Source organism: Phocoena phocoena, chromosome 4, assembly GCF_963924675.1.
Source record: "Phocoena phocoena chromosome 4, mPhoPho1.1, whole genome shotgun sequence".
In the NCBI taxonomy this organism is placed as follows: domain Eukaryota; kingdom Metazoa; phylum Chordata; class Mammalia; order Artiodactyla; family Phocoenidae; genus Phocoena; species Phocoena phocoena.
Genome location: NC_089222.1, coordinates 25,864,045 through 25,886,863, shown reverse-complemented (window position 1 = coordinate 25,886,863; position 22,819 = coordinate 25,864,045). Strand labels below are relative to the sequence as shown.

General features: G+C 38.3%; 1 protein-coding gene across 1 annotated transcript in view; it reads left to right on the top strand.

Moving 5' to 3' along the window:
* The window catches only part of SLC9A9 (solute carrier family 9 member A9), a 542,439-nt gene that overhangs the window by 191,439 nt on the left and 328,181 nt on the right, over positions 1–22,819 (top strand). The window contains exon 6 of the mRNA XM_065876006.1: positions 2,057–2,162. Coding sequence (XP_065732078.1) covers positions 2,057–2,162 — 106 coding nt within the window. The remainder of the gene's footprint in view (positions 1–2,056; positions 2,163–22,819) is intronic.

The window sequence follows — 22,819 nt, the reverse complement described above, 5'->3', positions numbered from 1 at the left end:
AGTAAATAAAACTCTATGCATGATGAATATGGTTTTCAGCCAACTTGTTCATGCTTAGGGTCAGGTTTGGCAAATATCCCACGTGTATGTTTCATGCTTCTTTTTCTCCACATACCCCTTAGCTGTAAGTGTTCCCTAAGGATCTCTCATGAACTCTCTTCTCTTTCTACGTACTTTGCCCAGGCAATCTCAGCCACTCCTGTGGCCTTATGTTCCATCTACATGCTTATAACACTTAAAATCTTCCTTCTGCTTTAACTCTGTCCAACTCAGCTTACAGCCTTTTATTTCCAGCTTTCTTACTGAAATCTCCATTGGAAATTCTACCTGGCTATTTAAGTCAACATGTCAAAAACCAAACTTACAAAATGCCCCTGTCTACAAACTAATTTCTCTTATGCAGCCCATCTACCAACTGCCCAGGGTTGAAACCAAGATCACTCCTTGCTGTCTCTCAAGCACCAAGACCCACCAATTCTCCATCCCAAATATCTTGTGGGTATTGTCACCTCTGCTCTATCCTCCCTGACATTATCTTTTATTCATTCACTCACTAAAGGCTTACTGTATTCTAGCACCGTGCTAAGGGCTAGTGACACAGAGGGAAGATGAGAACCCACGAGTAAGTAAAATACAAAGCACGGTGGTCACTGACCTATCAGAACCCAGGGTGGCGGATGTTCAGGGCAGAGCAGGATGTGCAAGGATTTAGGAGACTGAATCTAGGACTCTTCCTGTCTTGGTACAACTCATCTCTTGCCAGAACATTTGGGAAAGCTTCTAGCCACACGTCCATTCTGCCCTCTGCCCTGCTGCCCGAACTTACTTTCCAAAGTTTAAATCAGATTGTGTCATGGTCTGACTAAAACCCTTCCATTATAGCAGGACAAGTGCCAAACTTCTTGATTCTACTTACAAAACAGTCCAGCTCAGCTTTTTCTCCCCCCAGCACGCTTTTATACAACACAGTTACTAACCTCACGGCCCATGAAATAGGAAAAGAAGGAGCAGAAATGAAAATGCCCACTCTGCCTTAAAAATTTACCATCAGCGTCATTTTCAACCACCCCTCTTTTCCCCTTTGGCAATCAACTCAATGGATCATTTTCCTAATGATTGCTGTTCACACTTTGCATGACTGCTTCAAGTATCAAGACACTGAATAGTTTTGATGACCACAGCCAATCAGTGTGTAATTATTTACCGCCCTGGTGTACTCCGAAAGGCTCCATACAGATATGAGGTATATAGTAGCCATGCAGCAGGCTGCCAAAAATGAATCCTTAGGTCTTGCTTTTAGGAACATTGAGTCCATCTTTATAGATGAGTGTGATCTCGAGAGAATGAGAGCCAGGTGCCGACTACCTCTCCCTTCACAGGAATAAGTCGCTGCGACAACATTCATTCATTCATTCACTTAGTCGCTCGTGCATCAAACAGGAGTGACCCAAGTCTTTGCTGAGGGATCAGGGGTGTGGAGGGGAAATTTGAAAGCCTTTTAAAGATTGAATAAAGGTTTTTTGGTTTGGTTTGGTTTGGTTTTTTGGGGGAGCAAGAAGTGTGTGTGTGTGTGTGTGTGTGTGTGTGTGTGTGTCTGTATTTATGTATTTAAGGAAGGAGGGGAACAGTAGCACTTGGATGGGAAACAAATAGCTGCTCTGGTAAAGTGAATCAAAATGCCAAGGTAATTAAAAAATGACACGAGTTTAGGAAATTATGGCAAGTTCCTTGTGGCTTGAGGGAGGCAGCAAAGGGTGGTTAGGGGGTGGGAGTGGTGCAGGAAGAGATACTGGAAGGTAAAGAGCATGAAGATTATAGAAGACTTGTACCAAGGAGCTCAGACTTTCTCTTGTAAGCAGGGAGGAGCGAGCCCAGAGAAATCTCTAAGCAGGGAAGTGAACAGTCAGATCGTTTTTTGATTGAAGGTTCGGTGCGTGTATAGTGATGGATTTGAGAAGATGAACATTTAATGAGTGCTTTATACAGGTGACCACAACCAAGGACAAGTCCCTGGCTACGTCCCAGCTAACTCTGCGTATCTGTGTGTCTTCCCTAGTGACGGTGTTGGCCATTTTCCATGAACTGCATGTCGACCCCGACCTGTACACACTCTTGTTTGGGGAGAGTGTGTTGAATGATGCAGTTGCCATAGTCCTTACATAGTAAGTACCAGAACTTGGCCTGTGCTTCTTTGACCATGTAAAATATGCTTCTACTTGGTGATAATTCCTAGTGGCTTTAATAGTATCTTTTCTGTTATGCCATAGAGATACAGTCAATTTCTAACTTTTAAGGAATTATTATCACAGAAGAGTGCCAAGAGTAGGAACATTTCATTAGCCACTTAATTTCTAACACCATTAATAAGCTTCATGTTTCCAGCTTATTACAAGATACTACTCAAAGGGTAACAGTTTTGTTCTCGGTGTATGTATTTAGCTGATTCACTTAGGCTTCCTAAAATGCACATAAATAAACTTTCTTCATTTCAAATCAATATCATTTAATTTTTTTCCTTAAGTCACTTTCCAGATAATAGACTAATAGAAACCGTTGTATTTATACTAATTTTGGCAAATTGGAGATAGAAGTTGAGAGTCAGAATATTCTTTATCAGTGCAAATGTAACATGTTATAGAAACACACACATTTTAAAATCATCACGTGACAAGTCAAAATGATGGAGCTTCGTCTGCTAAGAGTTAATGTAATTTTCCCTTCATCTTTTCCCCTTTAGATGCTTACCATTTATATTTAATAAATGACACTTTGGTGGCTTTCACTATGTCAGAGGTCTCTTCTTGGTTTTAGATTAAGACCAACATTTTGGGCAACAGTCAGATACCCTAGAGGGAGGTAGCTATCTAATAATTAAATGTGACAACAAGATTCAATTCAGTGTTTTAATTACTTCAAATGCATTTGAAAATGTATTGCAAAGTAACAAAGGATTTTTAAAAGTCAGATCGCCCAGAGGGGAGTAGGAAACAACAGGACAGCAGTATTCTTTTTTTCTGCCAGCTAACATTTCTTAAGGCTGCCACCCTAGAGTTACCACTGAATTCAGCAACTTTCAAGGAAGAGTCTCCAAAAAGACTTATATTCTACCTGGCTACTGAGAAGTGCCTCTCCTGCATTAAAGGAAAATACCAGTTAGTGCAAATTAAGAGCAAAAGCCATGGCAGATTCACAAATGCCAAAGGATGCTTTTAAAGAAACACCAAGAGCAATTAATTAAAACATCAGGGATCTTTGTCCAAGATATACTAGTAGTAAAGGAACATTTGGAGGAAAAATTTTAAAAATCTGCTGAGTCCCCCATCTTCACTTCCTGAGCTGCCATGTTGTAAAAAGGCCAAGCAAAGCAAAACGACTAAAGCACAAATGAGCCTTGGGAAAGAATCATGCAGCTACAGCCAAGGAAAGTTTGGCCTTTCTACTTTCAGCACTACCATGCACAGTAGTTTTCCATTCAGAATGCGGACTCCAAGGATGAATGTTGACACTGTCGAGCACAAGCCTGGGAGGCATTTGAAACAGCCCATTTAAGATCTCCCCAGGTCAATATGTGGTTATTACTGGTAGCGCCTTTTCTACTCCCATATCCGTGCGTTGCATGTCTTAATAAAATGTGTTTCCCACCATGGCAAGATCCTTTCCTTTCTAGGCACCAGACACTTGCCAGTCTAGCTGAAATCTTGTGTTTCCCAGCTTTGGCATTTCAGGTATTGTGCATAGTGACCCCAGTGAGTTTCAACTTTAAAATAAAGATAATTCTAAATTAGGAATACTTGACACGGAAGCTTCCACACATTCAAACCTGCAAGCTCGTTCTTCCACCTGGTGCATGTGGACTCCACCAGCCTCTTCCAGGTGCTCTATTAGCGTTAATGTACAGCTGTCCCTCTGTATCCACAGGGAATGGGTTCCAGGCCCCCTGTGGATACCAAAATCCACAGGTGCTCAAGTCCCTTATATGAAATGGCATATAGTACAGTCAGCCCTCTCTATCCGTGGGCCCCATGTCTGCTGAGTCAACTAACTGAACCTCGGATTGTTCGATGAGGAACCCGCGAATACGGAGGGCCTCCTGTAACTAGGTTACCCTGGGTCTAGACTCTCTGTCCCCCTGTGCCGTCTGTTGACCACTTCTTCTTTCACCTTACACAATCCTCCATGTGTTTTACTCTTCACTTTTCTCACTTGCTTCTTAAACTTAGTTTGCAGCACGTATGACAATCTCTTTTTTTTTTTAACATCTTTACTGGAGTATAATTGTTTTACATTGTTGTGTTAGCTCTGCTGTATAACAAAGTGAATCAGCTATACGTATGCATGTATCTCCTCCCTCTTATGTCTCCCTCCCACCCTCCCTATCCCACCCCTCTAGGTGGTCACAAAGTACCGAGCTGATCTCCCTGTGCGATGCGACAGTCTCTTTTTATACATCTACTTACACACACATTCCCTCTCCTTTAATGCTGCATCCCCAACTATCTTCTAGTTCCCATGGAAGAACCCTATTTAACAGTTTTCCATGACTTTCAGACCAGGAGTTCAAACATTTGTCTCTCCATTTTTCTCTTCCTTCACTCTAACTTCACATAGTAGCCAGACACATCTCTCTGGCTTGTAGCCTCATCCCTTTCTTCACAGGCGCAAAGCTCTCTTCCCAGGTCCTGCTTCTGCCCCATCAAGTCTTTCACCATGTACCTCAGTCTCCTCCTCTGGGAACCACTAGCTCACATGCTAAAGTCCCTCCTCCACCTCCGTATGTGCCTCCATCGATTCCTTGCTAGCTCAACCATGAAATCTTGGGTTTACACGTATATTTGCTTTTCTAGATAGTAACTTTCTGAAGACGGAGACTTTGCACTTGAAACGTATATTAAAAGAGACAATGAAAACCTCCTTTGTATTTTCCCTTTCTCAGTTCCATCTTCGTGTGGTTTTGAAGTTCAAGAATAGAGGTAGAGCTTTTATTGTACCATGGAAAGGAAAAGACACATTTTGATGTGAAATCAAGTACAGTAAATGACCTAAATCATCAACCACTATGGCCTTGGCAGTGACTCCAGAGCCTCTTTGGAATAGCCACACACTTTCATTTGTCTTTCCATCTTCTACAAGCAAATCTCCTTGCTTAAGAACCATCCTCTTAGTATTTAAAAAAGTTTTATTGTTAGTTTTTTGACAGTAATGTGCTCTAGTATTCCTCATTCAAATACAAAGTAATTTAGCCACATTTTAGATTAAATCAGCTTTTCTGTGCTAATCTAAGAAGCGAACTAATTATAATACTTTTTCTTAGGTTAAATGTGCTCTGAATTTCAGACAACTAATTTATAATTGAATTTGATGACCATAACTCTTGTACACAGCGGCATGTGGTGGGTGGTGTCCCTAAGGCTTAAAATGATCCAGAATTATCTTAAGATAAAAGTAACTTTATTTAACAAAAACGTTTTGAAATTAGCTTTTCTCTGATCCATGCTATTATTTCAAGTATATAGGGAATGTCATACCCAAATATGTATGTGTATTGGTTCATGAATGAATTCCATGTGATGGATTTGCACTTCTAAAGATTGTGTAATAGACTGTGAAGTAAGGCAAAAGATATAATGAAGACATCTTGAAAGGTGTGTGTTTTTGAATCCTGAACAAAGACATTACTTTCAGAGGCACCATGGTAGGGTAGAAAGAGCCCTAGGTTTAAGTCAAAAGTGGTGGTGTCCGGATTGTCACGAATTAACTGTACAATTATTACAGCTGACATGAAATCAGCCCAAACTGGAGTAAACACAAGGGGAGTTTGTGTTGGCTGATGTAACTGAACAGCAGGAGTAGAAATGACTCAGGAAAGGATCCAGTGAAATGAGCTGAACTCTCACCTCGCGCAGCTTCTTCAGGGTTATCTCCCTCACCCGGTCACTAGATAGTTGCCAGCGAGTCCCAGGGCTGCATCTTTCTTCAGGAGGTTAGAGCAAGAATCTTTGTCCCATTATTCCCAACATAAATCTTAGTACACCTTATAGATTCTGACGCTATTCCAGACCCACTTGTGGCCAGGGAAATGTGCCTCATTTACTGTCTCAGGTCTAAGTCACATTGTTCATAAATTCAGGGCAGTAATTGGTTTTACTTGGAAGCACATGAGCTGAGACTGGAGAAAGATGGGATTCTTGCTCAGAGTAATACTGCCACAGAAAAGGAAAAGTGGATGCTGGTCAGAACCAAAACAAAACAGAACAGAACCTAAAAGACCACGACAGCGACTTCAAATGGCCATAAACTCTTCATGCTTGTTTCCTTACCTATAATATGTAAGAATAGTTGTTCTGTATACATTATAAAGTTATTCTGGTCAATAAATAAAGCAATATATTTGGAAAGGCTCTATAATCTACATAATCTATGCTTATAAATATATATACTTATTATAATTTATATAGTCACGTATATCGATATCTTTCATTGTACTTACACAGATCTCTCTGGTGTCATTGTTATGACTAAAGATAGACCTGCTTCTAGTGAAGCATTCCTTCATAAATATGGCATTTTATGATCCAAGGAATAGAGAGAATAACCATTTTTACATGTGATTTCCCCCATTAAGAATGAGCCACTTAGTTAAGGTACACTGTCTAAAGAACTAGAGGTTGAAGTATATTACTTAAAGTTATATAGGTACTCACAACCAAAATTGATATTACTTGTGGAAGTTAATTGGAGGAGGAGAGAGAGAAAGGCAGGGCTAAGTTACCTAAAATGTCACTCCTCTCACAGTAAGAAATCAATATATATGTGTGGAGTTGACAAATCAAGAAATGGAAGTATATACATATTATTTAGAGCCATGGGGCAGCCATCGGAAGAAATAAAACCATAAATGTTACTAGTTGGTTGAGTAAATTATAATATATTAAGATCATGAAATCCTATGCAGACATTTGAAAAATGATAGAAAAGGAGTGTTGATGTTAAAAGATATTCACAATATATTTTTTAAGAAAACAGGAAAAGTTTTAAATGGTGTATACTCTAAGATCTATTTTGGTTAAAAAAAATCACAGCCAAATTCATGTGTGTGTATGCATGTGGGTGTATAATTAGAACACATTATCATTTATATACAAAATCAGAGTGTTAGGTGGGATCACAGGTGGTTTTTATTTTCTTCTGTTTACTTGTATATATGTATTGGAAATAGATTAAATTACTTATGATCGACTCTGGTCCAAAGAATCCCCCATTAACATACTTGATAATTGGCAATCTTCATTCAAATGCAGATTCTATAGAGGTTTAAGTTTGAAATTTTTTTCTACCCATGAAAGATGAGAAAGAGGATGATGATTTGTTCTCAGCCATTTATCTGCAAAACTGAAATATTGCCAGTATTGTACTGAAACATCTTCTTGTAAAATAATTCCACAGTATACAAATGCCTCCAGATTTTCTTAGAGATAAAATAAGAACTTCATTAAGCAGCTGGCTCTTAGATGATAATAAACACGTACTAGGTGCCTTTATTTTCTGTTAAGCAAATGCTTACAAGGAAATGTAATATAGATTATTGAAATAGATGGAGAAATGGACACCATTTTCTCATTTTAAATAAAAGTGTTAGTTTCCCATTTTAAATAAGAGGCTCTTACTAGAAAATGTCATTTCAAGTGTGATACTGGTGAATGCTTGGCACTTAAGAGTGAGTGACATTTTGAAAGACCGCATTTCTTATAGTCCATGCATCTTAAGGGAAATTTAACATGGAAATTAATGGGATGGCTGTGAGACTCCAAGTACCATGTGACTAACAGGAACCTTGAGATGTCATCCAGCCATTTGACAGAAATGTACTGAGGACCTGTATGTGCCAGACTCTATGCTGAGCGTTGGTAATGTAGATGGATGGGCACAGTCACTCATCCCTACTCTCAACAGCTCCTCACCGAAACGAGGCAAACGATAGCTAAAGCAGGATTTAATATGTGCAACAAAAACTTGCTCTATAAATTATCCCAGAAAATAGCTATGTAGGGATTGGTTCTAAACATATTTCGTTAAGGAAATCTATTATTTCTCTTGGTACCATCATCTCTAAGTAGATTACAAGCTCCTTGAACGAAAGACATACTTTTCTCCATCCACCATGACATGCAGCTAATTATCTGGAAGTTTCTCAACCTTTCAAACACAGGTGGGGACATTTTACTAATCCTCTCCTTAAAATACATTCCAGAGGATGGATGTTTAATATTCTTCATACTGCTTCTTCTAAATATATGAAACGCCTTATTAGTTATCCTCGCTAGCGCTACTTCTCCCATTTTACCCATAGCTGTAAACATAGAGGTGATAAGGAGATGTCTCCTTTTGATGAGAATGAACCAAAACTGTTATTACCACCGGAAAGTATAATATTTCTCATGAATCTGCTCAACTTAAAAACAAATTTCTTATATCTTGACACATCTTTCTGAGGGTAAGTCACTTTGATATTTGCCTTGGAAACTGATAATCAGCATAAAATACATTTATTTGATGCCTGTCTAGATACTGCTGGGATACATAATTAGAAAAAAAAAAAAAAAAGAATTATGGTCCTTTCTGCTTAAGGACTCCTTGCCCTAACAGTCAATCCATGCCAACTTCATTTTTTGGACACCAGGTGGCACCACCTAGCAGGAATGGGACAGCATCCTGGCATCTTTAAGAAGCTACTGGGAGGCAAAGCTCAGCTGACCTCCAGCATAGCTCAGAACGCCCAGTGTTTGCTGCCCACAACCCTGCCTGCTGCTGCGTCCTTGTTTGCTTTTCCTTGTTCCTGATCCCTGGTTCCTGTTTCCTGGCTATGACTCTGGCATCTCCCCTACCCTATCTTTTCATGTCCCTGTTCAGATTACTGGGAATTGACATTGACTTTATCCTGTGACTCCAATCCCTTGCCTCTCAGATTAGATCTGACGTTTACTCACTGCTTCTCGGGAACTCAGAACTTGCTTTGCTTCATTTCAAACCACACACTACAGACTGAACTGCCAAAAATAAATAAATAAAAGAAATCCATATTGGGACTTCCCTGGTGGCGCAGTGGTTAAAAATCCGCCTGCCAATGCAGGGGACACGGGTTCGAGCCCTGGTCGGGGAAGATCCCACATGCTACGGAGCAACTAAGCCCATGCACCACAACTACTGAGCCTGTGCTCTAGAGCCCGCGAGCCGCAACTACTGAAGCCCGCATGCCTAGAGCCCGTGCTCCACAACAGGGAAGCCACCGCAATGAGAAGCCCGTGCACCACAATGAAGAGTAGCCCCCGCTCGCCACAACTAGCGAAAAGCCTGTGCGCAGCAATGAAGACCCAACGCAGCCAAAAAATAAATAAATAATAAATTAATTAATTAAAATTTTTTAAAAAAGAATAAAAAGGAAATCCATATTGATGGTTTCTTATCTCAATTCCATTTATACTTTAATTTATTGGTGTATAAGTCAGATGTAAGTGCCAGAAACCCAATTCAAGTTAGCTTAAGCAAAAGGAATTCACTGGCCTATTTAACACGAGTTGGGCTGACTCTGGGCATGCCAGGATTTAGGGATTCAAATGTGGTTGTCTACTCTTTCTTTTTCTTTCTTGGCTCTGATTCCCTCTGAGTGCTAGTGTCATTCTTTCCTAGTACAGACAGATGACTGCACAGATAGATGACTACAAAGTAGGAGAGAGTGACCTATGGCATCTCCAGGCTTATATTGTTCTAGTTCAAAATAACACTTAATTCTCCCAATATTTGCATATCAGCCATAGATATGATACAAGCAGAGCCATAGATATGATACAGGCAGAGCCAATATCTTCCTATTGGCTCTGCTTGTATCAGAAGATCACCTCTAGGCCAATCACATAGTACTCTATGGAAATTAAACATGGTGATCGGCCAGATCTGAATGATATCCCCATCCTTGTGGCCAGTGGCATGGAATCTTTTATTAGAAGAAAGTGATTGGAAGTCAAGTTTAATCCCAGAGCAACAACTACCATATTTCACAATAATGGAATGTTCAGAACATAATGAATTGAAATGAAGCACATAGGCCCTATGCATTTACAAACTTTAAAAAATGCTTTATCTATCTATTTTTGTTTTATTTCCATTTCTCTAGGACATGTATACACTACCAAATGTAAAATCGATAGCTAGTGGGAAGCAGCCACATAGCATAGGGAGATCAGCTCGGTGCTTTGTGACCACCTAGAGGGGTGGGATAGGGAGGGTGGGAGGGAGACGCAATAGGGAGGAGATATGGGGATATATGTATATGTATAGCTGATTCACTTTGTTATACAGCAGAAACTAACACACCATTGTAGAACAATTATACTCCAATAAAGATGTTAAAAAAAAAGTTTTATCTAAAAAGGCAAAAAATCTTTGCTAAATGTAGAATTGATTTGAAGGAGAGAAAAGGAAATTCCCCAGGTGTACAAGGCAAGAGTGGGAAGATACCACTGTCAGTAGCCACGTGATTTTGTATAGGATATAAACTCAGAGGTTTTGGATCTGGAGTCCCACTTCCATGTGGAAATCAGAGCCCTTTCTCTTGTAGGCTCACTCATGATAATAAACTTGAGCAAAGCTCTTTGAATAAAGCCTGGATTCTCAAAGTGGTCCCTCCGTCACAGACTCTGTCCATCAGCCTTAAAAAGTGTTGAGGAAACTTGTCATTTATCTGGATTTTGCATCAGAATCCCTGGCCTGGGAAGTTGTGTGTAGGAAATACAAGCCAATGAATTAAGATTAAAAGAGTTTAGGACTATTGAAACATCTGCCCCAGCATTATTTCCCTTTCCTTATTTCTAAATATGCTAAACTTCTCTGAAGTGATACTATCTCAACCCAGACACATGGAAATCCCACAGAAAAAAAAACAACCCTTCCTGAAAGTAAATTCACAATAAAAATTTACAAGCCACAAAAGGAAATAACTCCACTATGAAGAAAAGTCAGAAGATAAAAGTAAATCAGAAGAACAAGCACCCTAAGGAGCTAAACAAAAATTATAAAATCTTGAGATATATTATAAAATAAGCATATTAAAATGACTAAAGAGATAAATGGAGGAACAGAAAACAAGTTAGGAAAGAATAATGCAGATATCGACATTAAAAACTAAACGGATGAGATAAATGTCCTATTAAATGCAGCTGGTTAACCAGAAGTAAAGTTTGCAAATGATCCAGAATGCAGAGCAGAATTAATCTGTGGCAATATTTGAAGAGATAATGGATGATAATTTTCCAGAGTTGAAGAGAAAAACTGAAACATCCTATTATGTCCAGAGCTGGAAAAATTAAAACTAACCCACAGCCAAATATATTATAATGAAATATGAGATCATCAAAGACAGAGTGGAAATCTTAAAATTAACCAGAGAGGAAAGATGAATTACTTACAGTGGAAAACAATTTGGACAGTAGAATAATATGTACAAAGTTATGAGGGAAAATAACCTACAAACAAGGTTCTAAATTCAACTAAAATACTATTCAAGGGAAAGAATGAAATAAAGACATTTTCAGGTAAATAGAGTTTACCACTCATAGATAATCAATTATAGAAATAAGAAACTGAACTCACAGAGACTTGGGCAACAAGGAGTGGTGAGCAAAGTTATTGGTGAAACTATCATAAATCTAATAAGCAATGACTGTGATGACAATAATGACGATTAATGGGGAGGGGTAAATTATGGAAGAAACAAGTACCATATTATCCACTACAATATTCAGAGATAGTGAACATTGAATGATAGTGAACTGAGAGATGATGGATGGTATGCAGAGGAAGTGGACATACGGCAAAAGAGCTGTTTTAAAGCAATCCAATTTTCACTCAAGTAGCCGTATTTATCGAAATGTTTCTCAAAATGGTGCAAGAGTCTGACAACAAATAATCTTTTTCAGTTTGGCTTAGAAATGCTGCAATCAATTTATACTTGCTCTGAAACTTCAGATAGTCTTTAATAATTTCAAACTATACGAGGTATTCCTATACATTAGGAAGCTGGTAAAGTATCTTCCCTGGGATCCCTCCACTTTTCTGTTGAAGATTATAAGCTGTATCCTTTGTACCTCTAGTGTCTCAAGTGTGGGACTCGTCGTGTTCTCTCTGGAGGCTGTCCTTCATCTTTCTCATTGTCTTCCTACTTTTGCTTACTCTCTGTTCTGATTTCTTCATGTTCTCTTACTGTCAGATTTATGATCCACACTAGAAATTCATCTATTCAGTTCTTGCCAATTCCTGAGAAGAGGTTACTTCCATGGGTGGAAAGCAGGGGACGTTTTCTACCACACCAGTTCTTGATATGCTGTGTGATGGAGATTCTTTTAAAAATTGTTCTTTATGTGCACAAATGACTATGAGCTAATGTTTTAGGCAAAAAGCCAGTCTTGAGAGAGAGTTGAAAGAGGTAGTTCTGTCTTTTGATGTACATCGTCACCAAGTCATAGTAGTGCCTTATTTATTTTAGCCCCTGTTTGAAATTTTGGCTCTCTCTCTACACGGAAGAACCTGGTGATGTTCTCTTGTTTAGGCCTGGCATGACCAGCCATGTACTAAGAGAATGATTTGCACTAAGCCAAGTATGCATGAGGCAGAGGTGGACACCAGGGTGCTGATATAATAAACACCAAGAAGTTACTGACCCATGGACCAGACTATCCATGCTAGCTTTCTATAGTCAAGCTACTTAGGAAGCTGAACCATAAACAGCATCCACTTTATTAATTCACCACAGGAAATTACTGTCACCGGGATTTCAAGTACCCCAAAGATCACATGATAAAAGCAGTATTTCCCGTGGGCTGACCTGCATATAAAGACAAATAATATCCAAAGGGTTGTATGCTCAGCATGGGGACAGAAGAAGGGTAGATTGATGAATCAGATGTTTATCTGCATCTTTCACACAAAAGGTATTTTTTTCCCAACGGAACTTGGAATTTTGAAGTGGTAGTCAATGGCAACCACTCCCCAAATCCATACCAACGTTTAAGACATCTAAAACTATTCTACATTTGTTAGGATAACTGAACCTTGCTCTCTCCCCACTAGATAAACCTGGGATGGTCACTTGCAGTGTTTGATTCTGTGATTCTCAGTTCTTCTATGACTAGTCCATCCTTCTTCTGGTTGATACATTGCACTTTTGTCACTACACATGAATGCCTTTGTCTCTGTTTGATGTCCTTTAATAGCTGGTGGGGGAATTAATAGTGATTGTCTCTCCTTCTCTGTGTTGTGACCAGTGACATACATTCACAAGACAGTGGCCTAGTGATGGAGGATAGTTCATAACTAGGTATCAGGGACATCTATGAGAAGAACCAATCGTGGCTTTGGCTTCACGTGAGATAAGATTTCCAACATTGCCAAACTAGCTTCCGTTCATAACAAGATCTAAAACACTACACATTAAACTTTTGGAGAGGAGGTCATAAACTTCTTTTTAGAATCTGTAGAAAGCTATGGCTCTCATGTCAGAGAGAGGGAAGTGTATCTAAACAAAAAAAGACAAAACTTTATATTTCAGGAGCTCTCGGTTAAGATTTTTTTTTGTCCTAAAGCATATTTTCTTTCCAATGTGTTTAAGCTTGACTTCTCATTCTGAACAACCAAGAAAACGCCTTTTATTTTAGGTGATCAATTCTGAGTTTTTTCCCAAGAAAAGCATTTCCAGAGAACAAGGGGTCAAATCAGTATGCAATCATAATTTTAGTCTAAATTAAAAGCTCTCTCTTGGCCTGGAGAATATAATCTGTTCATGTTATTTGGGCTCCATAATGAATTTACATGGCAGGCTTATTGCAGATTTTATGTGGGCTCTGCATTCCTGGGGCATGTAATGCTCTGGGAATCTGATTAAAACTTTGGGAAGGAGCAGCTGTTCAGCTATAGTGGGTGAACTCAGGACCCATTTTTCAGAACATGACCATAATGCCTGATACCCTGGCCTGCTATTAGATGATAAATGAACTGTCTTTGAATGCCCAGCTCCTGTGTTAATAGCTTTAAAAGATCGGTTGTTTATGGAAAAGAAGTTGGGAGCTCTTATCAATTTTCCTGTCCCGGGCGTCCTCAAATACATCATTTTTTTCCATTGCCAGAATGACAGGCAGTGTTGAAGGGAAAAGGAATAAATTCTTCCAGTATTTAGGTTGCTCTTCATGGGTTAACATCAAGAGTTTCTCATTTCAAAAGATAGTGGAGTGAGTGCCCAGTGAATTCTTTTATGAAGTGAAACACATAAAATCCAGACCACATGCTTGCTAGCATTATCCTGTAGTATCAGAATCGTTATGTAATTCCATCTGATTTTTCTAAAGGTACTTAATTCAACTCAGTACATGAAAGTCAAATTCTGGAGCCTGTGCCAATTAGCTTATTTCCAGAATGACAGCTAAATTGTCAAATTTGATCTAATGCCATTGATTGAGTATGTTATCCCTGATGCCATTACATTAAATCCTGACCCCAATATATTTGGAGGTTTATCCTTTTTTATCTTTAACCCCATCCCCACCCTCATCTGCCTACTTTGTTTTTATGGACATCAGAATATCTTCAAAGCAGAGTTAATTTTTCATTATGTGACTATTGAACATTTAGATTTTTAGACATTGCCTATTGTTCTAACAGCAGTCTGCTTTTAGCCTTTTCATCAGCATGTTTATAAGAATAAGTTATGAAAAATAAAAAATATACACATGTATGCATTCAATTTCGTTTTATTAGGAGTTCTGGTAAAAGTTTTGTTGGAAGAATTTTAATCTTGGAACACACCTCATGTGTGGATCGTGTGTTTTACTTTTTCCACGAAGAAGCGAAGACTGGGCTGGGAGTCTGGATGATGACTCTATCATTTACTAGCTTTATCCCATTGAGCAAGTCAGTCAGTTTCTGCAAGTCTGCTTTCTAATTTCATCAAGATGCAGCCTCAGTATACACATCTATCCCAATTTAAAATATAAAAATCTGTTGGGATTTTAGAAGTGAGATTGCACTGAAGATATAGATTATGAAAGCAATAAGATCAGTGTCATGGGAAAACAAAACTCTAGAAAACCAAAGCCCAAAACATGTATAATTATTTACTAAGATGGGGTAAAAGACTATATCCTGAAGACAAGGATAAGCTGAAATTTTAAAAGTAACATCATACAAATTTAAAATATAAAAATTAAAATTAAATACTCAATAGATGAGCTGATATGATTGTCTACTTAAAAATACAAGCGACTCAAATGGAAAAATTTAGAGAGCTCAGAAATCTGGCTGGACAGAAGACTGACACACAAAAATCAATAGCTTTTCTAGACTTCAGTAACAACTGATGATAAAATGTCATGGGAAAATTATTTTGTTCACGATAACATTTTAAAATCTAAAATAATTAGAATAGCCCTAAATAATAAACCTATAAGATATGTGAGAAGAAAAGTCTTAACTTTAGCGAAGGACAAAAAAGACAATCTCAATAAATGAGGAGCCCTACTACGAAATAGGATGGGAAGATTCAATATTGTAAAATAGTCAGCCCTTCCCCCAAGTAATCTGTACCTTCAGAATAATCTGCCTCCTCAAATCCCAACAGATTTTTTTAAGGTGATTCTAAAGTTCACATGGAGCTTCTGCTTAAAACAGGAGGATAAGATATTTATTCTACTAGATGCCCTCAAAACAAACTAAAACTACGAAAAACATTGAAAAATAGAGAGGAAATTTTCATAGCAAATGAAACATAGAAACAGTCACAGCTCCAAACCACAAACTATGAAATATTTACGTATGAAGTATTGCTGCCAAATAATGTGAAATCTTGAAAAAGAGACCGAAAGATGCTGAGCCAGGTCAATTCCTCTCAGATTTGACAGCATATCACATCACTGACAGGCCTAGCTAACATTCCGTTGTTTAGAGCACAGATAAGATCAGGCTGGATGGGCCAAGGAAGAAATGGAGGAAAATAATCTGACCCTTCAAAATGCCAAGATGAGTAGAAATCATGCTGACCTACACTCTAGTTTCCCAGCTAGGGCATTGCAGGAGGCTCTTTGCATGGGGGCGGGCAGGAGGGAGGGAGGCAAAAATTTCCAAACCAAAACATACTTTATCTGTAACTTATGGATCTTTTCTCTATGGCACTCAATTTGAATGCCATGGACTGCAAAAAGATGTATTCCCGAAAGAAAGAAAACAGATTTAGCAACAAATGCTTGAGACCGAAAACTTGGGGCAGTTTTTCAAACATGACTCCCAAATTCTTTGACAGTCCTCCCATGGGGAGGTGAAGTCTATGCTTCCTCCCCTCGTCCCCGTAAATCTATAAAATGCAGAGGAAGGGATGCTGTGCCAGTTTCCAGGCCCAGGCCTTAAGAAACTAGCAGCTTCCACTTCCTGTTCCTTGTGACACTCCCCATTGGAACGCAACGACCTTACTGTGAAGTCAAGCCTCTCTGTGAAGTGTACCACCTGGGGAGAGGATGACAGCCAGCCTGACTTCCCAGACCTTTGGGTGGTCCATCCTTGAAGCGGATCCTTCAGCCTCTTGAGAGCTGCCCCACTGATACCACATGCAGCAGAAATGAGGTGAACCTGCTGAGCTCCGCCCAATTTGCAGATTTGTAAACAAAGCAACTGATTGTTGTTTTAAACCGCTAAGTTCTGGGGTGGTTTGTTTTGCAATGATAGATAACCAGAACAAAATCCAAATTAGAACTGCAATTGGCTTCCGCTTACTCAGCTCTATTCCACCCATTTCCCTGTATCCCTGCACTATACTGTTATTTAATAAGTAGCCAGTCTCTTTTAAAGATGAGTAATAATCAAAAAGGAGGGAGTGGGACATGTTCATCAAAACTGCAAAATATATTTTTTTAATTTAAGCCAAAGAAGAGCCCACAATCCCCCAAACAAATTTACCAAAGTATTAAAGAAAAGTTTAGACAAAGAATTCTCCATTATTATGAAGGACAGCGTGAATTTTCTCTCTCTCTCTCTCTAGATGTAGATATAGATAGATATAGATATATCATTAAAGATTTCACAGAAGAGACATAAAAAAATCAAGGGAGATTAAAACTGTGCCAGCAGAGCTCAAGAGAAAAGTTGGAGAGATAAATAAAATCACTTAAGAGATAAAAAAGACTTTAGAAGCAACAAAAATAGAATGAACTTCTCTGAAAGCACTGTTAGGGACATAGAAGATAGATTTGAGGAAATAACATGAAACAAAGTAGAAAAGAACAAAGTTATAGTAATGACTATAGGGAATACGGTAGAAGTGTATGGCAGATAGTTGAGTATTTTTGAAGAAGAAAGCACATGGAAATTATTTTAAAACATAATAAAACAATATTCTCCTGAAATGATGTAATAAGTGGATGGAAAGACTTAAAGGACCCACCAGATGCCAGGAAAATTTCATTTGGAATCATCAACACGATGAGACAATCTGGCAAGGTTATTGAATTTCAAGTTTAAAGAAAGAATTATGAGGACATCTAAGCAGAAAATCCAAGTCACTTACAAAAGCAGGAATAATCAGGTTGGCCTGGGACTTGACCAAGGCCCAAGTGACATTCAATTTCAGAAGATGGAAAGGCAGCACATTTTTACTTCTGAGGGACAGAATGTGAAACCCAAGCCAAATTGTTCTTCCAATATAAAGGCAACAGATTAGGTGTTTTAATAAATAGTGTGGGTCAATGGGCTATTCCTTTGGGAGACAAAGTTAAATGCCTATTTCATATTATTCCTAAAAAAGAAACTCTAGAGGGGTTACAGAACAAAATGTTAAGAAAAAACTATAAAAATACCAGGAGCTATTTCTATAATTTTGGAATGTTGATGGTCTTCCTAAATAACACTCAAAAAAAAAAAAATACCACTCAAAACTTAAAAACAGTAAAATTAAAAATTAACCAATTTATACACTAATTTTTAAAAGTAAATAGCATAAATAGGAGACAAATAACAGACTAGAAGAAAATATTTGCAACATCTTTACAGTCTTAATATTTTAAATACATAAAGAACACCTACAAATCAATATGAAAAATTTTCAATACAAAGTTGAATAAAAATATGAAAAAATAATTTGCAGATCTCTGTGTGTGTGTGTGTGTATATATATATATATATATATACACACACACACACACTTATATAGCCAAGTAAAATGATGTTATTTACATCATTTTGGAGAAAATACAAATTACATCATTTTGGAGAAAATACAAATTCAAATGAGACATTTTACATCCATCTGATTAGCAAGATTTAAAGAGTTTTGTCACGTTCAGTTCAGTATTGGCAAGAATGAGGAGAATCAGGTGTTCTTATACACATTTTTGTCAGTATCACTGAACATTTTAAATGTACTCAGTTAAGCTGCTTCTAGTAATATACCTCAAGAAATATTTCCTTATGCAGACAAAGATACCTATATAGTCATCAGTATAACGACAACAAACAGGTAAACAGCCAAAAATGTCTATTGATAAGGAAGAGATTAAATATATTGTATATGCATTGACATACATACACTACCAAATGTAAAACAGATAGCTAGTGGGAAGCAGCTGCATAGCACAGGGAGATCAGCTCAGTGCTCTGTGACCACCTAGAGGGGTGGGATAGGGAGGGTGGGAGGGAGGCTCAAGAGGGAGGGGATATGGGGATATATGTATATGTATAGCTGATTCACTTTGTTATACAGCAGAAACTAACACAACATTGTAAAGCAATTATTCTCCAATAAGGATTAAATATATATATATATATATAGTACTACATACAAACTAGGGAAGACTTTGGAGCCTATAAAAGTAGAAGACATGGAAAAATCAACATTTTTAGTTACAAAATAATGTTTCTGAAAAATGCATATTGTATAATAGCATTTATGCAAAAATGACATTTGTATGTAAATGCATATAAACGTAAGGGAGTGGCTTTCACATTTTACTCTGTACACTTCTGCATTGCCTTAATCTTCAATACAGTGGGCGTATTTCTTTTACTTCTGTAGTAAATGCATTTTTAATGGGAAAAAAAGTGCCTTACCTGCTTACTTAGTAGAGATTTTAAGTTGTGTTTATTGCTACATTCTGAGCACCTACAACTGGCATAATAGTTGGCCATCTGTAGTTAGTAGGCCTCTGTCTAATGAATGAATGAATAGGGATTTGGTGAGAATCCAATGGGAGGATGGTTGTAAAAGGCTTATACAAGCACAGGTATTTGTGTGACAGCAAAAACCTGATTTTAAATTATAAGAGTGAAACCCTAGAAATGTGTGTGTCTCGGATGCCAGAACAGTTGATTGAAAGTTGAAATCTTTGGCCAGTTCATTTAGATCATTTTCGAAGTTCCAAATTCCTAACCATATAAGAATGTTTAAGACGTATTGGATGTATGCATCATGAACTTGACTCAGGAAAATATATTCACATAAAATCAAAAAAATTTGCCTTTGTATTAATGATAATACAGCTCTAAGGAGTTTGTGAACAAAGCAGGTAACACGAATTTGTGATGGTCCAGGACACAAGACAACAAAAAGTGGTGGGGCCAGTGACTAAGTGGAGGATGCATGCCCTCCAAAAGTACTTTCGGTTCAATTTTAATTTTAAGCATTGTGATAGCCAAGCCTAGCTGGAGGGGGCCAGTTTGTGACCCTAGGTGTAAGCGACATAAACAATCCACTTCCATTAGAATCTTCTCATTGCCATCTGCATTTCAGGCTATCCTCATTTCTACCTTAATTCTTTTGTGCCTGCTCTTTTATCAGTTAGGAATTCCCTCCCAAGTCTTCTGTGTCCAAATGGTTATTGTTTTGCAAAGCTGAGATTGCATCCTACCTCTCCAACAAACACTATCAAGAACCTTCCAGCCATAGATTCCTTTCTGTGAACCCCCAGGGAAAGTTTTATTTGGAACCATAGCCTCTCAGAGTGAGACTGGGCATTAAAATTCAATCAGTGCAGTTTCAGATAAGGCTGCCTTCCGTCGTGACCAGCAGGAGGTCACTCCACCCAGAGCTGGTGATCTGGAGGGAAAGCAGGGCAACTCCCGGGAGCAGCAAGTGCTTCTCTCCACTCACCTCCTACCTGATTCCCTGTATCTGCAAATCATGGGTCCTGGTCTCACCTCTGGGAATCCTATAGTAACTGGAAGCTTGGTTTTGTTGGGCTTCCCCAGTGTTGACTGGCAGAGTTTTTTGTTTTCTTTTTAAACTCTGAATTTATTGCCCAGATTTAAAAATCACGAGAATTAACATAAAAACCCAGATTTCTGATTACTTTTGAAAAAGCTGTTAGCTGTACTAATATTGGGAGTGCATAGATAACATCTCCCCTGACAACAATTAGCTGGCATTAGGAAACGGCTGCCCCCGCTTTTAATCCGCGCAGAATACCCCAGTTAGTCACAGTTCCCACCACTCCATGTTGCCCCTAAACTGAGCCCAGGGATCCTCTGCCATGGGCTATTGAGTTTACACAGTGTCTTTTTACAGGAGAGTTAAGAGGAAAGGCATTATTTCTTGTGCTTCTGTCTCTATCAAAGGAGGAAAAGGAAGAGTAAGGCTGTCCTCCCTCACTCACATTGCCTGCCAGACCTCTGTGGAAGTTTGAATTTGCCACCTTAGCAATGAAGACAAACACCTTCTTTTTCATATGAAAGCCATTTATAGGTTAGAAAAAAAAAAGCTATCAAAAAAAATTCAATGTCTTCTTCTCTGCAAATCCCTATTTCTGTTCTACATACGACATAGTTCTGATTTCATTCATCATCCTAGTTGCTCTACTGTGAACAAGTTTACTGCTATGTTTTCGAAAGTGCATTAGAATTTTTGACCCAAATGCAGGGATTATTTTTAATCCCTACTAAATTTCGTCTGGATTTATGCAAGGCACTTGGCCTCTCATCAGAAACTTGTGGAATAATATGGAGAAGTTAGAGTTAGTAAGAAGCAAAATTAAATAATTGGGTATTGATTTAAGTAGCGATAAAAGTCCATATTTCTAGTAGCTTGGCAGAGAGCTCGATTGAGGGATTTATTCTGTTTAATATTTTTATCGGTGACTGACATGGAAGGACAGATTGCAGACTTGTCAAATTTGCAGTTGATATGACTCTAAGAGGTACAGCAAATAGACTGAATATGATATTGAGATTCCAAGAGAGAACAACAGGCTGGAGAAATAGACTACCCTATGTATTTAAGGTTAGTTTGACGTAACTAGTCTCTGAATTATTATCATATCATAATCATCCTATCAGATTGTTTTGTTTTGGGCTATTAATTGATGAATAAACCTAGGTAAGAGCATTTCCAAAGAAATATATAAGCAAAGTCTGTAATATTCATAAAATACATTGGAATATGAATTCATTTTTTAATTTGCTCAGATAAGCAAATTAAAAATTGAGCCTTAAATCGGATTCTATTTCTTCCCCTTAGATTTTCACATAGTGAACTCAACTCATGGCTTGAAAGCTAATCTCTGATCATTTTTCCTGAACTGCATTACCATTAATACAATGGATATTATCTGAAAAATCTCAGATAATTGTCAAGGCAGAAAAAATTTGCCTTAGCTTCTATGATGAGAGGGATGTCTCTGTGCTCTTACCCACAAGAATCACTCCTTTCCCCCAGATGAACTGATCTTCAGAGCAAAAACACAATTCACTGGAGTAAAAGGTATTTGTGGTTATCCTGGAACTTTCCAGATGGTTACATTTCTAGAATTTATCTTTTTTTTGGTCCTTTCTCGCATCCAGAGCATCTTTGCTATTCTTGAGGCACACTGGATCAACCAAGTGGTTGTTTTGTGTTCATGTCTTTGTGCCTTTTGCCTTTTTTCTCCACTTGAGTTGATTGGTTTAGGGAGTTATTTAAACGAGTATGAATTTTCTCTAGAGAGTTCATTTTACTTGTCATTAATTTTGAGGCATTTTATTGATGAGCAACCCAAAGACAAGTATCCTAAAGGGATAACAAAAGGTTGTCTGTCAATTTGTTTTTTTTTTCTTCTTTTTTCCCCTGGCCAAGTTCAGGATAAATGGTTGTTGAATTCAACAAATACACATTTTTGTTTTTTCATTGAGCCTCATATTAGCAGCTAAGGGAATAAAAATGGTATCGTTGAATTATCTTCCATCCCCATGCTAAATATGATTTCACTGCTGCTGTGCCCTGTCGTCCTCAGTTGGTACTTTTAGACTTGTAGGTCCATGAGAGTAGAGAATGCTTCTGTCCTGCTCACCATTGTACCCCCAGTGCACAGGGCCTGGCTCATAATAGACACTCAGTGAATACTTGCTGAATGAATGAACATCTCGGGGCCTTTGAACCCCTTTGAACCCCCTATGAACCCCTTTTTGTCTGGAATTCTGTACCCCCCACCCATACCTGCAACAACATCCCACCATATGCCACCCTATTCCTTTCCTGGCTGGCTCCTTTTCATCTGTTCAGTCTCAATTTAAATACAGTGTCTAGAGTGAGCTTTGCTTGATTATCCTACCTAATATATCTCTCCCCTGACTCTCTCTCTCACACACACACACACACACACACACACACGCACACACACGCACACATGCGAGCACACACACACACACGCACACACACACATTTATTTTCTATACTGGTAGAGTTGCCAGATTTAGCAAATGAACACGTAGGACTCCCAGTTAAATGTGGACTTCAGATCAGCAATGAAAATTTCTTTTAGTATATGTA